Source organism: Globicephala melas, chromosome 12, assembly GCF_963455315.2.
Source record: "Globicephala melas chromosome 12, mGloMel1.2, whole genome shotgun sequence".
Classification (NCBI taxonomy): domain Eukaryota; kingdom Metazoa; phylum Chordata; class Mammalia; order Artiodactyla; family Delphinidae; genus Globicephala; species Globicephala melas.
The window spans coordinates 72,263,635-72,278,619 of record NC_083325.1 but is presented as its reverse complement, the minus strand read 5'-3'; the positions used below and the strand labels follow the sequence as shown (position 1 = coordinate 72,278,619).

Genomic DNA, 14,985 nt, shown 5'->3' with positions numbered 1-14,985 from the left:
GCCCTCAGTACAATGCCAGGCACACAGTAAATGCTCAGGAAGCATCAGCTCTCAGTAGTAGAAGTAGCAGCAGCAACAGTAGTAACAATAGAAGTAGCACCCAAAAGTGACCAACAAAAAAAGCAGTTTGGGTCCAACAGGATAGATTTGAAGGGAAGTAGTAGGAGAAAAAGAAATCTGTTTGCTACTGATTGATATCCCACTGAGTTCAACCTGTTTAATAAGCCCGTTACATGATTATCATTTCACAGGATCTGTAATAAAAAGAGCAGTGCTGAGTACAGGGGTGGGGGGGGGGGAGACCTGGAGCAGCTATCCCTGCTGCCTGAATGGTCCAGGAAGGCTTCTGGGAAGAGGTGGCACAGAATAAGGCCTCAAGCCATGCAGAGGTGGAGATACACCACTGGGAGAAGAAAGTGGTCTCAGGACCCTTGTACATGTCTTGTCCTTTTTGCTCATGCTGCAGCCCTGGGGACAGTTCAGCCCAGTAAACATCAGTGAGCCCCTCCGTTATGCCCAGCCTGGGGTGGGGGGCACTGGGACAGTAAGATGAGGACACAGGCTCTGCGCTCAGGGAGCTGCCAGCCTTGTGGGATGAGAAGACAAAAATCGTAGCATGTCGGGCTTCCCTGGTGGCGCAGTGGTTGAGAGTCCGCCTGCCGATGCAGGGGACACGGGTTCGTGCCCCGGTCCGGGAAGATCCCACATGCCGCGCAACGGCTGGGCCCGTGAGCCATGGCCGCTGAGCCTGTGCGTCCGGAGCCTGTGTTCCACAACGGGGGAGGCCACAGCAGTGAGAGGCCCGCGTACCGCAAAAAAAAGAAAAGAAACTCGTAGCGTGTCAAGCGAATGTGGCTCCTGGTGAGATAGAGGGATTCAGGGATGCTGTAGGGTTCAGAGGAGGAGAACTTAGCCCAGGATGGGCACTCTATACACACACACACACACACACACACACACACACACACACACACACACACACACACACACACACACACACTTTCATCTCTGTCTTTTCCCCATAACTGTTTCTTCTTCTGGGCAGATGGTAGGGTTGCACTCCTCCACCTGCTTCAAGTTAGACATGACCACGTGGCTTGCTTTGGCCAATGACATGAGAGCAGGAAGGATGCATGTCCCTTTCAAGGGACAGCTTTAAGAGCCAGTGTGTGTGATTCCCCAAACCCTCTTTTCCTCTGCCACTGTGGCCAGCAGAGCCCAGGTGAGGGGCGCTCTCTCAGCCTGGGTCCTGAAGAAGGATGACCCCAGGTGACCAGTGGTGAACGGGTAGCATGAGTGAAAAGCACACAGTTGGAGTTAAACCACTGAGATTGGCTCTGTCATCATCGTAGCCTAACTCACTTATCCAGGTGAATGCAAACATAAATTTTTTAAGTGGCCCAAATAGAAAACTAACCCTGGGAGAATCTTCTCTGAGCCCTGTGGCCTTTCCTTCATTGGAGCCCCCTTGCCCTGGGAGCGGCAGGTCTGGATCCCAGTTCCATCTCTGCCCTAACGCTCTGTGCCTCGGGTAACACTGTCGTCCAAGGGGGTTTCTGACCACAGAGAGGCTGTGAGAGTCCAGCACTGTAGGGATACGGTCTTCGGGGACTTGGGGGTTAGGGAACAGCCAGCGGTCAGCCTGCATTCATCAGCTTCCCTGCCTTGAGCCCTGAGGGTCACGGTGAAGGTCAAACACAGAGTCAGAAGCAGAACAAACCCAGGGCAGGGGGAACCCAGAGGGAACATGGTGGTCCTTGCTGCTGGTGGGCATGGGGCCAGCAGTCCCAGGGTGCCCGACAGGGTGGAAGTGGCAGCCTAGAAGCCAAGTGTCCCTGCTTGGTTAATCTAAAAATAAACAGAAAAGCAACAAAAATCTATGTCTCAATTACTGCACACAAGCTGTTCAAACAGCCAGCTCTGCACTGGAGATGTGAACTTGTCAACAGAGGCTGCCTCGTTTGCATGCTTGGGTGGTGATAAAACACACGACCTCGAAACAGGCTGCCCTCTGGTCTGGGTAGCTGTTTGGGGTTTTTTGTTTGTTTGTTTCTAATTTAATTTAATTAAAAATACAGACATAGAATAAAGACAGTGAACAGCTGAAGCAAGTACCACAAGACAGGGCAGCAGCTCCCAAAATGAAGGTGGAGGAGGCTCTGAGGTCTGGGATAAGCCGGGCCCTTGAGAGAGAGGTGCGCAGGAGAGTGGCCGAAGCAGGGGACAAAAGTCTCTCCCAAGTGGCCCCAAACACTCCTCCCCTCCCCTGTTGATCATGGAGGAAGCCCCAGTGAACAGTGTGGGCCCTCAGCTCCCAAAGCCGAAGCAAAGGCTTTTTAGGGACCTCTCTCTCGGGGAGAGGGTGTTATAGCCCACGTCTGGGATGAGCTCAGTGGGCCGGATGCACGGCGGGCAAAGCTGAGACTTCCATCCTTGGCATTTATTTCCTCTCCCACATGCTCACCCTCACACTGTCCTAGCTCAAATACAGTCTGTTCTCTGAGATGAATGAAGCCCCAGGAAGCTGAGCTTCCCTGGGCTGCAGCCCAGACCAGCCACTCTCTCCCCCGAGCCCACGGGCGCTCATGCTTTTCTGCGTCCTTACTGTGTGCTCTCCTCTTGACAGGGCTACTTTGCACGGAAGCCAGAACCTTGCCCCACCCCTGCCTGCTTTCAGGATCTTGCCCAGAGCCAGGCATAATGAAGGCAAGAGGTGGTCAGTAAATTTGATACGACTTGACAAGGAAAGAGCAGAACGTGTATTAATCAAGAGCATGCCCAAGCGGCTGATTGGGAGGGAAAAGGGGGCAGAGTCCTGACCCGTGCACGTGGAGCCCCGGAAGAGGAAGCAGGCTACCTCTTAATTTCCCAGGAAGGGGTTCTGGGTAAGCAGGAGCCCCCAGAGATGGAGAAGAGAGGGCAGCGTGCTCACGCCAGCGCCGGTGAAGGTGCTACAAATCTTGCTGCTGAAGTGGTGGTTGGTTCTGCATTCACTCTGGACAGGGATTTTAATGTCCCCAGCCCTTGGGGCAATTCTGCAGCCATCAGCCCAGACACTACTTACTCAGTGAACTAAAAAAGCAGCCGAGTCTCTCCCAAGGATGATAATATCCTGTCACAGGCAGTATGATCTGCCAGCCATGTGACGGCCGTTCCCTAATGTTTCCAAATAGACTTTTGAATAGACCCTTGTCTAGAAGAGAGCAAATTGCAAGAGCATTTTTGGCAGCCAAATAGAGAGCGAGTATTAGTCTTTCTTCTTCGCAACTCTTGCTGCTAGGTCTGGCTCCAGGCACCGAGTAGGATTCATCCATCAGCTTGGGTCACTGATGAACACCATTTGCTGTGAAGAGACATCTTGTTGAATTAGTCAATTCTGCAAGATTCGGAATAATCAGGCGTGCCAGAGGCAGCCTGTGAGAGAGCGGGAGGCCTGCTTAGAGAAGGGAAGTAACTGCAAAGTCTAGCTCCCAATTCTGCAATCGCGTGTTTGCAGGACCGGGGGAAAGCAGGCTCCAGGCTCTGGTGTTTCCATACTCTGTGAAGCCACCAAGAACAGGGAGTCAGAGGAGCAAAGATGGTTCCTTGTCATGATGACTCTGGGTAGTTGTCCTCTATGCCGTCAAACCATACCCGCCCGCCATAGCTGCCTCATCGATCCCGGTGTTTACGAGCCCCTAATTTATACACACCTCCCTTCTTCCCTCAGTTTATGCTGGTATTATGCGGCCAACTGTCATTTCCAATATCTTTTTTATTTTTCATTATCACCATTATAAGGATTTACACCAGTAGCGATAGCACAAATGCCTAGTCAATCTGTCCCATGAGAAAAGGCTCTGAATCCTGTGTGCCTTTTTGAAAAAAAAAATTACTGCATCAAAACCCACAGCCAGAATGTCTCAAAGTAAAGGTGCACACGGGAAGGGACAGAAGTGGGAGGCTTGTTCTTTTAATATTGTTCCTCTAATACAGGCACTGGATACCACCTTTCCGAGGCAGGGAGATTGCTTTTTGCGTTAGAAATTGGGCCCAGAAAAGGAATTGGTGGCATTTTTCTGGAAACCTATCATCAGAAAAGCATTTTGAGACATGTGTCTTTTTAGGTCATGTATTAAGCCCTGTAATTATGGAATGTGGATTTTCTCCAGAATACCTCTGCCCGCCAGGGCCTTCCAAGGACCACAGTGCAGTGGCGAGCACTGTAGGAGCATCAGAGCGCCGGGGTCCTAGGGCCGACTCTGGTCCTGCTAATGGGCGGATCTTAGGCTGGTGTGTCTCAGGCTCTACCTGCATTCAGGTCCTCCTGGAGGATCTTGTGAAAACCGCAGATTTCAGCTCAGTAGTGCTGAGGCTGGGCCTGGGATTCTGCAGTCTAACAAGCCCCCAGGTGGTGCCAGTGCTGCAGGTCCACAGACTGCACTGGGTCAGGGGTGCTGAGGCCACTATCCAGGCCCTGATCTTCATCCTCTCCTCTTCATCTCCCCCACTTACAAAAGCCAGTGTCAACGCATCCCTGCCTACACCATTGGGACGTTGTGAGAAGGAAATGATGTGGTGCTTTTGAAGACCCTTGCGAAGGGTAAGCACAGGTCATGCTGTTGTTGCCATGACCACCACTGGACCTTTAATGGAGGGGCTCCCTCCCTGCCCTCCCCTGAGCCAGTCCATTCACTGGTCTGGGGTCTGCTGGGCTGTGTCTCCCCCAAAGCTTTGGATGAGCCAAGACCTAGGAAATACACGCAGGTTTAGCTGGTGGTGGAGAAAGCAGTTCCCTGTCTTCCTTTAAAGGTAAAGATGACACCCTCAAGCCCTCTGTAACAGAGATTGATGCCGCCTGGGGAAGGGAAGCGGAGGTCAGGTGTCACTGCTCTGGTTTCTAACCTGAGCTATCGCATCCCTGACTCCCTTCTCCCCCCAGCCTGGAGGGCCTGGTAGAAGCTGCTTGGTTGGGTCCAGACCCTGGAGCTGCAGCAGGTCTTGGTGGAACCTGCCAGCAGCTAAGCAGCGGGGCTGGGATGAGCCACCGCAGCCTGACGCCTGGACTGGGAAGGTGTCACACTTACCCTGCTGAGTGAGTGACCAGTGACGGCTGGGCGGGGGGCGGGGGCGGGTGGTATTCACAGGAGGACAGTAGTCCCTCCTGGATGCCCAAATCAGGTGGAAGGGAAAGGCCCTTTCAGAGCAGGGGTGAAATACGACAGCAGTGGCTGTGTTCAGCTCACTGGGGCCTTGGTATTTAAGGAAAGGCGCTAACAATAAAACCACACCTAGGTCGCTCTTCTGGCTGAGAACGGGAAGAGGCTGGTGTCAGCCTGTGACTGTTCCAGAGCTTCCCTGGCTTCTGAGCTGGCCCAAAGGATTTGGAACAGGGCCCTGGGTCCAGTCTGGCACCTACACGTGGCCCCCACTACCCGAACATTTTATATCCACTTGGAGGTGCTGAGCACCTGCTCCCCGCTGAGGAATGCCTCCCCCAGGAGCGGGAACTGGACTGGATGAGACGGGTGCGGAACTCTGTAAGGAGCCCGCGCTTTCAGGGCCAGGCCTGAGAGGGTGGCCTCCTTGCTTTTTTCACCCTGGGCGCCTCTCTTGCCTCAGAGTGTGTTCTGAGCTGGAAAGGGCTTGCCACTTTGATCTGGGAGCATTTCCTGTGTCCCGTGCCCGGGTGCCCAGCCAGTGCCCGATCAGCTCCATGGAGAAAACAGAGGGGGGTCCAGTCTTCAGGGAGCACACCCTTGAGGAGTGGCACTCACTTGGGCGGTGGAACGTGCTAGCCCATCGCTGGGTCGTGGCCTGCCTGTGGAGCTCAGAGAAGAAAGGGCTGCTCAGAGGACGCCTTCTACAGGAGGGGCTGGGGCAGGCCCACCCCCGAGCCTCAGCCAGAATCAAGTCGTCTAAGTCAGTGGGGTCTCGGTGGGGACGGGGGTCGGTGGGAGCCGAGGCAGCCCCAGGAAGCCAGGAGGCATGTCCGAGGGGTGCCCCCAGCTCCTGCTGACATCTATGCCAAGTCAGGGCCAAGCCGGCTTCTCCAGAAGCACCTGTAGAATTCCTTTGTATTGCATTTGCCAAGACAGTGTTCCGGCTGCTGTTGCTTATTTTGCTCCAGAAGAAAGGCTAAAAGATGCAGAGAGGGAAACGAAAATAAGAGAGATGGGCACCGACTGTTCCAGCCAACTGGGCAGTGTCTCCCCCAGATGAGGCAATCACATGTTTTCCTACGGGGCCGGACGGGCCATGGCTCATCCCTCAGCCTCCTGTCCGGAGGCAGTGCGGGCTCCCCACTGGCCTGTGGATTAATCACGCCTTCATGTCCTTACAGCCAGCGCCCACTCCTCCGCGTGCCTTAACGATAGGAAGGAGGGAAGGGTCATCGGTCACCTGTGATCCCCGGTACAGCATGTGCACACGGGGCATGTCAATAGTGGGGGGAACGGAGCGCATCCTGCAGCGAGTTCAAGGCTGCACAGCGTGCTGGTCCTCGAGCACAGGGCCTCAGGAGTGTCGTGGGCTCCTGGACCGTGGCCCCTGGGCCCCAGCCCCACATGGACAATACAAAGGAAAGGACTGTGACAGTCACAGTACTTAATTATTTATTCATGCATTATTCATGTAGAGGCAAGTCTGTGGGGCAGGATGCTGACCTGGTATCCAGCAAGTGTACATGAGACTGAATTACAGAGATACAGCCCGGGCAGCAGGGCTGAGCCTGGTGTCTGCTGTTGCCCTCCTCCAGGCCATCCTCGGGCCCTGGACTTGGCATCCATCATGGCTCCCCTGAGCTTCAGGCAGAAGTCCATCCGTCAGGGTAGGCTGTAGGGTTTGCAGTAGGAGATCCCCTAGGTCACAGATGTTCAGCTGAGGATGACCTTCCTTCCAGCCCAGTGTGTTGTCTCCCAGTGGCCCCGGGTGACAGAGCACCCTGCAAGGTCCTGGCTGTCCCCCCAGCACAGGGGGTCTCAGGGAGTCTGTGAGACACAGACCCACACAGCTTCGTAGTTCACAGCCTCCTTTGTCCTCATCCCAGAAACTTGCCAGGTTGCTTTGGCCTTGGAGTCGCAGGCCTGTCCTTTTCTGCCCTGTAACTCGGCTCTGCTCGTTACCCAGCGCTGGGGCTTTTCCCCAGGTGCAGAGGGCTCACAGGATTTACAGTGTGGTCCTCACAGAGGCCCTGGGGGCGGGTAGAGCTGTCCATCCCCGCTTTCCAGATGAATAACCTGCAGCCCCCGAGTTCCTGGGGCTAGTACGGGGTGGTGCTGGGGGTCAAACGTAACCCTCTTGACTCTCCACCCGGCTCTCTTTCCACTGCCCAGGGGCCCCGGGTTGAGTCCTGGAGTGGTCACTGAGGGCTGAGCCGACAGAGCAGAGGGGCCAGGCCCAGCACTTGGACTCAGGCAGGTAGTTAGGTATGGCTTCCCCGAACTGAACAAGGAGTGTGGGCCCCTTTGCAGAGAGGCCTCGGAACGCAACAGCTCGATGGCCAGCCTGTGCACAGGGCCAGAGAGGTGCCGAACACCAGGGGCCTGCCCAGCTCTCGGGGTCGGACAGGAGCGTTGAGCATGGAAGGCTTCAACTCTATGCATGATTTCCGAAGTCTGAACTGGACCTTAAACTAGGCACCGACTGGGGTGGAGCCCATATTTCCCCGCGGGGAAGGACGCACAGGGTAGGCTCCATGGTACCAGACTCTTTCTCATACAATTCCGAAGTAGAGACATTAACTTTTCTATCATTATAGAGGTAACCTAACCACAGCATAGAAAATGTAAAAAGAAAATAAACAACACCTAAAACTTTGGATCAAATTCCAGACAGGTGGAATTACTAAGACAAGGGAGGATGGGTGCAGAGTGGAGGCCCCGGACATGCTTTCTATCTGGGCATCAGGAGCACGGAGAAGGAGAGAGGCAGGGAGATAAGGGTTCCAGGGACAGGCAGTGGGCAGAGGTTTGGGGTAAGAGCTGGAAGTCAGGGGCTGGGGCAGTTTTGTCATTTGGTTTTCATCCCAGTTAGCAACCCGGCCGACTCCTCCAAGGGAATCGAAAGAGCCTGGGGACCGGGTGGTCCCTCCTGTGTCCCTACACACCTGGTGCTCTAGTGGTGCTGGCCACATTGAGGAATTGTCCCCAGTGCCCAGTAGGCAGGGAAGCCGACTTCCAACTTCCATTCACTCCGGATGGAAGGGAAGCCCAAGTGTGGAGCTTGTGTGTGGAGGTCCCAGGCCAAGGCCCCACCCAGGGGAGCACACACCCTTTCTGGTGAGCAGGTGAGCCATCACGGGAGCTGGTACATCATCCCGCAGGGTTGGAGGCGGCAAGAACAGACCCTCCACTCTCTCCTGGAAAGGAGCCCTGGACAAAAAAGGCCTTCCTCACGGGGCACAGAGATGCTACCAGGCACACCAGGGTGGCTTCTATAACGCTTCCAAGGGGTCATCTCAGCTTTGAGGTAGTTGGGCTTGACGGTCGTGATTCTCCCTGGAGCTGGTCTGTGTGGCCCTGCTGCATTTCTGGGGTGCTGGGGAGACTCTGTCCTTAGGCTCAGGGCGTGCCCGTTTGTGTTGAGGCTCTGAACGGGGAGACGGGGGCAGGGCGGGGGGTGGGGGACAGGTGGTGCAGGAACATTGGTTGTGCATTCACAGCAGCACTTTGGCCCATCAGGAGCATCTCAGAGTGACGTTCACCCCGTTCTTCACATTTGCTGTGATTCTGTAGGCAGGGCCTCTGCTCCCCTCCCTCTCCCCGGGGGGAAGAGAGGTGTGTACAGAGAGAAGGGACTGGGAACCGGGGGCTGGGACCGGCTTCCCGAGCGGTGCACTGGGCCCAGGCTCAGCCTCTCTGGATCCGGGTCGGGCTCTGAAAAGTGGAAACCCAGGTGTCTGCACAGGGGGCCACCAAGTGAGATGGTGGAGGTGCGTGCCTTTTAGGAACTGGGAGGCATGTGGCTTCAGGCAAGGGAAAATGGGGTTCCCCCCACCCCAGGGGTGTCCCCTCCTCTCTGTCAGCCCAGCATCCCTGGGACGGTGCAGAGGACAGCACTCGTGGTAGAGAAACAGTTCTGCCGCTCAGGATCCCAGAGGCAAGAGCCAAGTCTCACACGCAAAACTCCCGCCTCTGGGCGACTTTTCAGATTTAACCCCGGACCTGCCCCGAAACATCTGTACCCTGGACCTCGGCCTGACCTGGCTCCACCCACGAATATAGAATTTTCTAGACCCTAGAGCTCTTTCTTCACGCATGTGCATGGATTGAAAAGGTGCTGGCCACACACTAACCCCACCCAGGTGCGAGCCCTGGCTCCTGGTAAACAGCCCCACACGCTCAGGCATGGCTGCGGCCCGGCTCCCTCCCCTCTCGGTGCCGGCCCCCGAGCCAGGCTCTGCCAGTTCGTAGGCCGCCTACCAGGTACGCGCCGTGACAAGGAAGCATTTCTACATGTTCTGTCTGTAACTGCTCGACCAGTCTCGTCTGAGATGCCTCGTGCGCTGGGGGCCTCCTCCCGCCCCAGTGACGCCTCTCCCCCCACCGCCCGGGCTGCACATGTGGGCACAGGGGCCACAGCCCAGCAGGAAGTACTGACATGGCCACCTCTGTTGCTGGCACTCTGCCATCTCACCAGGGTACACCAGGCAGCACTCTCCTTTCGTTCCGTTTGAAAGGGGAAGTTAAACTGAGGAATGAAGTTGAACCCAAACCTGCAAATAGTTGACCTTTTTTTTGGATATATTTCATGAGGCTGAGACCAGATTGTGTGGCCTCCAGCTGCCTGAGTTTCCATCTCCTCTCAGGCGTTTTCAGGAGACTTGAAGGGATGAGCAGCGGGGTGGGGACCCCCGGAGGTGCAGCTGCTGGGCCAACTTTCCTGCCACGCACCGGGGCTGTGAGGAAGAGGGAACCACAGTGTGGTCCAGCGGGCGGCCCAGCCCAAGGCAGCGAGCTGCGAGGTATGACCGCCATCGGTGGTGTCCTTGGAGCCAAGCACACTCTGCCACCTCTGGGCACGTCTCAGGGGCCACCTGAATGCCAGCCCTCCTCATCTCCATTCCCACCAGCTGGAAGCAGATGGTTCCTTGACAATATGTGAGGTTGTGTTGTTTTGTAGGAATGTAGGGGCTGATTTCGTGTATCAGCCAGGCTAGACTAGACTTTTAGGTAACAAACTGCCAATCTCAGTGCCTTAACACGATGAAGATTTATGTCCCAATCATGCCAAGTCCTGCGCTGAGGGAACAACCCTCTCCCGTCAGATCGCTGCACCAGCCGGGAGATGTGGCCTCTGAGGTCGCCAAGGCAAGCAGAGAGAACCACAGGATCATGCAGGATGTTTATAAAGGGCCCCTCCCCACTTATTCCGTCTGCCTGAATTCAGATGCATGATCCAACCTAACTGCAAGGGAGGCTGGATGGGTCTTCTGGGTGAGCAGAAAGAGGACACAGTGCTTTGAACTCTGAGCATCATCTCAGCCCCACTTAGGATCCAACCTAGGGAAGCAGTCGCCCCTGGGGGGACTGGTAATTAACCAGAGCCCTGCCTAGGCAGGTGAATCTCAGGAGACCAGAGTCTAAGCTCTGCAGTCCAGCTGACCCTGGACACATAGATTCTCCTTTCAGAGCTGTCTTTAGAGATTTCAGTTCTGATTTCCTAGAAAGGTAGGACATTTGCTAACTCCAGTGCCTACACAGAATTTCCAGCTGGAAGACTCAAGGTGTTTGTGTCTGAGGTTCTCCCTTTACACAAATGTATTTCTCCCTTCCTGAAACATTGAGCAATTAAGAAGGAATAAACATGTGTTTGTTCATTCAGCAAACATTACGTGAACACCCTTCTATGCCAGAGTCTGCTAGGTGCTAAGATTACAGAGACAATAAGCCTGGAGTTTACTCTCAAGGGAGTAAACGTACGACAGCCATCCACGAATGCTGGGATGATGGTGGGTACAGACGTTCAGGGGGACAGAGGAGCGCCTCTCACCTGACCTGGGGTGGGGGTGAGGGTCAGTGCAACCTCTGAGAAGAGTCAGTGCCTGAGCTGTGTCATAACTGACACACAGAACTTAGCCAGGGGGTGGGGGAAGCCAGTTCTGTCAGGGGAGCCGGGGGGACTTGTCCCCGAGGTGAGAGAGGGTGTGACGCCCTCAGAAACTGTACAGCGTTTGGAATGGCTGGGCATCGTCTCTGGGGTGGGAAGAGTGAACAGTGATGCTAGAAAACTGAGCCATCCCAGATGCTCAAGTGTCCTCTGGGCCACCCTGAGGAGTCTGGATTGTATTCTGAAGGATAGGGTTTAAAGCAGGAGAGGAGAGGATGGTGATCAGACCTGTGCTTTAAAAAGCCATACGGGCAAGGGTAAGCTGGGACAAAGTGAGAGAGAGGCATGGACATATATACACTACCAAACGTAAAATAGATAGCTAGTGGGAAGCAGCCGCATAGCACAGGGAGATCAGCTCGGTGCTTTGTGTCCACCTAGAGGGGTGGGATAGGGAGGGTGGAAGGGAGACTCAAGAGGGAGGAGATATGGGGATGTATGCATATGTATAGCTGATTCACTTTGTTATACAGCAGAAACTAACACACCATTGTAAAGCAATTATACTCCAATAAAGATGTTAAAAAAAAAAAAAGAGCCATAAGGGCAGTTGGTGGAGGATGGACAAGAAGGGTGAAGCTGGGGCAGAGGACCGATTGGGATAATCCATGTGGGAGACACGATTTGGGATGGATGTGCAGATGGAGGGGGGCAGATCTGAAAAACAACCAGAGCGACAGACGCAAAGACCCCACTGTGAAATACGGGATGGACATGGGGACATGTGGCTTTCTCAGAGAGAGGGAATTCCTGAGAATGCGTGTTTGGGCAAAGAACAATGAGTTTATTTAGGGACTACAAGTTTTAGGTACCTTCAGGCAGTCGGATAGTGGGCATGGTGCAAGCAGAGGGAGGGAGCTGGAAACGTGGCCTTGGGAGTTGTCAGTAAAGAGGTGAGAGCTGAATGAGGTCATCCAGGGAGAGCGTGTAGGGTGAGCAAAGGGGAGGAAGCAGGGGCCCTCCAGGAAGCGCTGAGAAAGAGGAGCCTGCAATGCAGACGGAGAAGGAGTAGCAGAGGAAGGAGAAAAAGTGACAGAGTACGACGTCACAGAAACCACAGAGAGGAGCTTTCCAGAAGGACATCAACCACGCCAAGTGGAGGGGGGGTTCAAGGAAGGCACGGCCATCAATGTCCCATTGAATGGAACGAGCAGGTCCTTGTTGACCTCGATGAGAACAACCCCCCAAGGAGTGGCCAGAGCGAGAGCCACATGGGAGCAGGTTGCAGTGTGACCTGGAGGAGGGAAGGTGACCAGAGCCAAGTGTAGACATCTCTCCCGAGAACCTGGCTCGGAAAAGTTTGTGAGGGTGATCAAAGGGATATTTATTTTTATTTTTATGATATTAATATCGAATAGACGAAAAAACAATTTTTGTGGCATTGTGTAAGCCGTGAAGCATAGTGATGAAATAAACAGTGAACCCACCATCCAACTTAAGAGGTTATGGTCAGCTCTGCGTCAGGTAGGCCTGCAGGCTGAGCCCAGGCCTCGGGGTCATGTGCCCAGCAAGACGGGACAGTGCCGAGGGAAGGGACAGTGGCTGCCAGGGCCCCGCCAGCCACAACCCAGGTTGGGCTGAGCCTGGCTCTGGCTCTGTGGCGCTAGAAGTTGGCCACTAGTTCTGGATGTACCAAGACCAGACTAGGATCAGGCTTAACAGAAGTTTTAAAAATAAACTGGTCAGTTTACTAGCCAACAACTCCGGAGTCCCCAGGCTGAGCTGGACTGGGGCAATAGGAAAGTGATCCAGGAGCTGTCCCTGACCTCCAGGAGCTCACACCCCAGACAGGAAGTGGGTGGAGAATGGAAAAGAGTCACAGATGACCACATCCCTTGTGCCTGAGCAAGGGCAGGGCTGGGGATGTGATGTGCAGGCAGGCCCCACACTCACCCTCATCGGTGCCCCGGCACTGCCTATGTTCTCCCATCTGCCTCTGCTTCTGCCTCGCTGAGGCCCCTCCGACTGAGACAGCGTCTCCTGTATCTTTACATCCTTCCTGACCGAGGGTGGCTGGCAGGGAGCCAGGCAAGTCACCGTCGTGCTGAGCAAAATACGATCCCCGACGATGCAGGAGGCCCTCGGAGTATCTGGTGTGTCTAGGTCTCCATGACAACACTGAGGGCCTTATGTTCGGATATTCAGGAAAGTTGTGTGGGAGATCGTCTGGTTGACAGAGGCCGGGGAGCACGGGGGGCTCTGATGCCAGCAAGGGATTTGTAGGTTATGAAAGAAAACTCTCAAGTCCCGGAGGCTTAACACCTTCTCAGACTTGAGCTGTATACTGAGCTGCGGTCTGGAGGCTGGAGATCCCGGCCACTTTCTCACCTGCTAGTTTTCTGACCTCGAGGGAATCACTTATTCTGAATGAACTCCCTGGTCCGTAACGTGGGGACGACCCTGCCACGTCACAGGCCACTCCAAGGATCAAATGAGATCTATGTCAAGGGCCTTGTTCACCACAGAGCGAGTCTACAGACGTGGCCGCTCTCACCCCATCACAGGGTTGAGGAAAACGCAGCCGGGGGGGTCCACGGGGTCTTGTTTTCACAGTGGGGATGGAGGGATAAAATCCCAAGTCATAATTAGAAGGCGCACATCTGCATCGTGCAGGTGATGCTCCAACCAGAAAGGATTACTCTAAACTGCGACTGGGTTCAAAGCTCATTGACTGTACTTTTGCCACGTGATCCCAGACGTGTCATTTATTCCTCGTCTGTGATGGGGCTAATGATCCATGCTTTGTGGGCTCGCTGTGAATATGAAATGAGCTAACGTTCGAGAGCCCTTTCTTTGAGCCTAGAGAAGGCGCTTAATGGATGCTGAAAGCCAGTGCTGTCCTCCTCGGGTCCTGGCAGGGCTGCCGTTGGTCTAAATCATCCTCCTCTCCACTCTGTGCCAGCAGGTCCGGCCTCTGTTTCCACGTGAGGAGCAGCCGCGGCCCACCGAGATGTCCCGGCACCACAGCCGCTTCGAAAGAGATTACCGGGTGGGCTGGGACCGCCGCGAGTGGAGTGCCAACGGGACGCATGGGACCACCAGCATCTGCAGTGCCACCACCGGGGCGGGTGGCGGCACAGCCAGCAGCCTCAGCGCCCGGCCCGGCCTCCTGCCACTACCCGGGGTGCCCTCCCGGCTGCCCACACCCGCCACAGCTCCCGCGCCCTGCACCACCGGCAGCAGCGAGGCCATCCCCAGCCTCGTGGCCAGCTCTGCCTCTGCCGTCACCACCAAGGTAAGACCTGCCTGGCGTCCGCTGTGAGCAGCAGCCGGCCAGAGGGGCCTGCTTCCCCCACAGCCCTGGGGCAGCTCCACAGCCCGTTCCCTGGGCGCTGCCTTCTCCAGAGCGTGGGCAGCCCTGGAGCTGCGCCGGGCACCTATTTAAGTTAAAGTGCGTGTGGTTTTATTTTCCATGAAGCCTCTCTCTGTGACTAACATGGGAAGACAAGCAGGTGGCTGAGGCCCCGCGTTGTCCTCTGCCATGTTGATGAAGGGTACTTAGCCAGTGAAATGACCATGAAACTCCCGGTTGGCAACACGGGTTTCCTAACCAGGCGCCTGTAAGCCAGGCAAGCCCTCTGGGGCACCGGTTACTTGGGTTTGGAAGAAGATCCTGAGCAGCAGTCAGTCCTAAATGGTCATAAATCTGCTACTTATTCACCAGTATTAGTACTGGGAACACTCACATCACTGTCTCCTCCAAGCCTCGGACAACCCCATGACATCAGTACTTTTGTCACCACCTTGCAGTTGAGTATGGAGGCACACCGAGTCTCCGGAGCAGGTCCAAGGTGGGCCCTCCTCGGGGACCCAGGCCTCGGGGGTGTTAGTTCCAGGTCATTCCCCCTCTTCTGGAGGCGGCTAAGCCTGGGGATTGACAGCAGAAAGAAGTTTGTT

At 55.2% G+C, this 14,985-nt stretch overlaps 1 protein-coding gene across 2 annotated transcripts in view; it reads left to right on the top strand.

Moving 5' to 3' along the window:
- Window positions 1–14,985, top strand: part of KLHL29 (kelch like family member 29) — a 310,779-nt gene that overhangs the window by 152,291 nt on the left and 143,503 nt on the right. The window contains exon 3 of one of the 2 annotated variants that reach the window (XM_030858308.2): window positions 13,994–14,323. In XM_030858308.2, coding sequence (XP_030714168.1) covers window positions 14,039–14,323 — 285 coding nt within the window. In that variant the 5' untranslated portion in view covers window positions 13,994–14,038. Of the gene's footprint in view, window positions 1–13,990; window positions 14,324–14,985 lie in introns of both variants that reach the window. The other variant, XM_060309498.2, reaches the window with a different exon arrangement.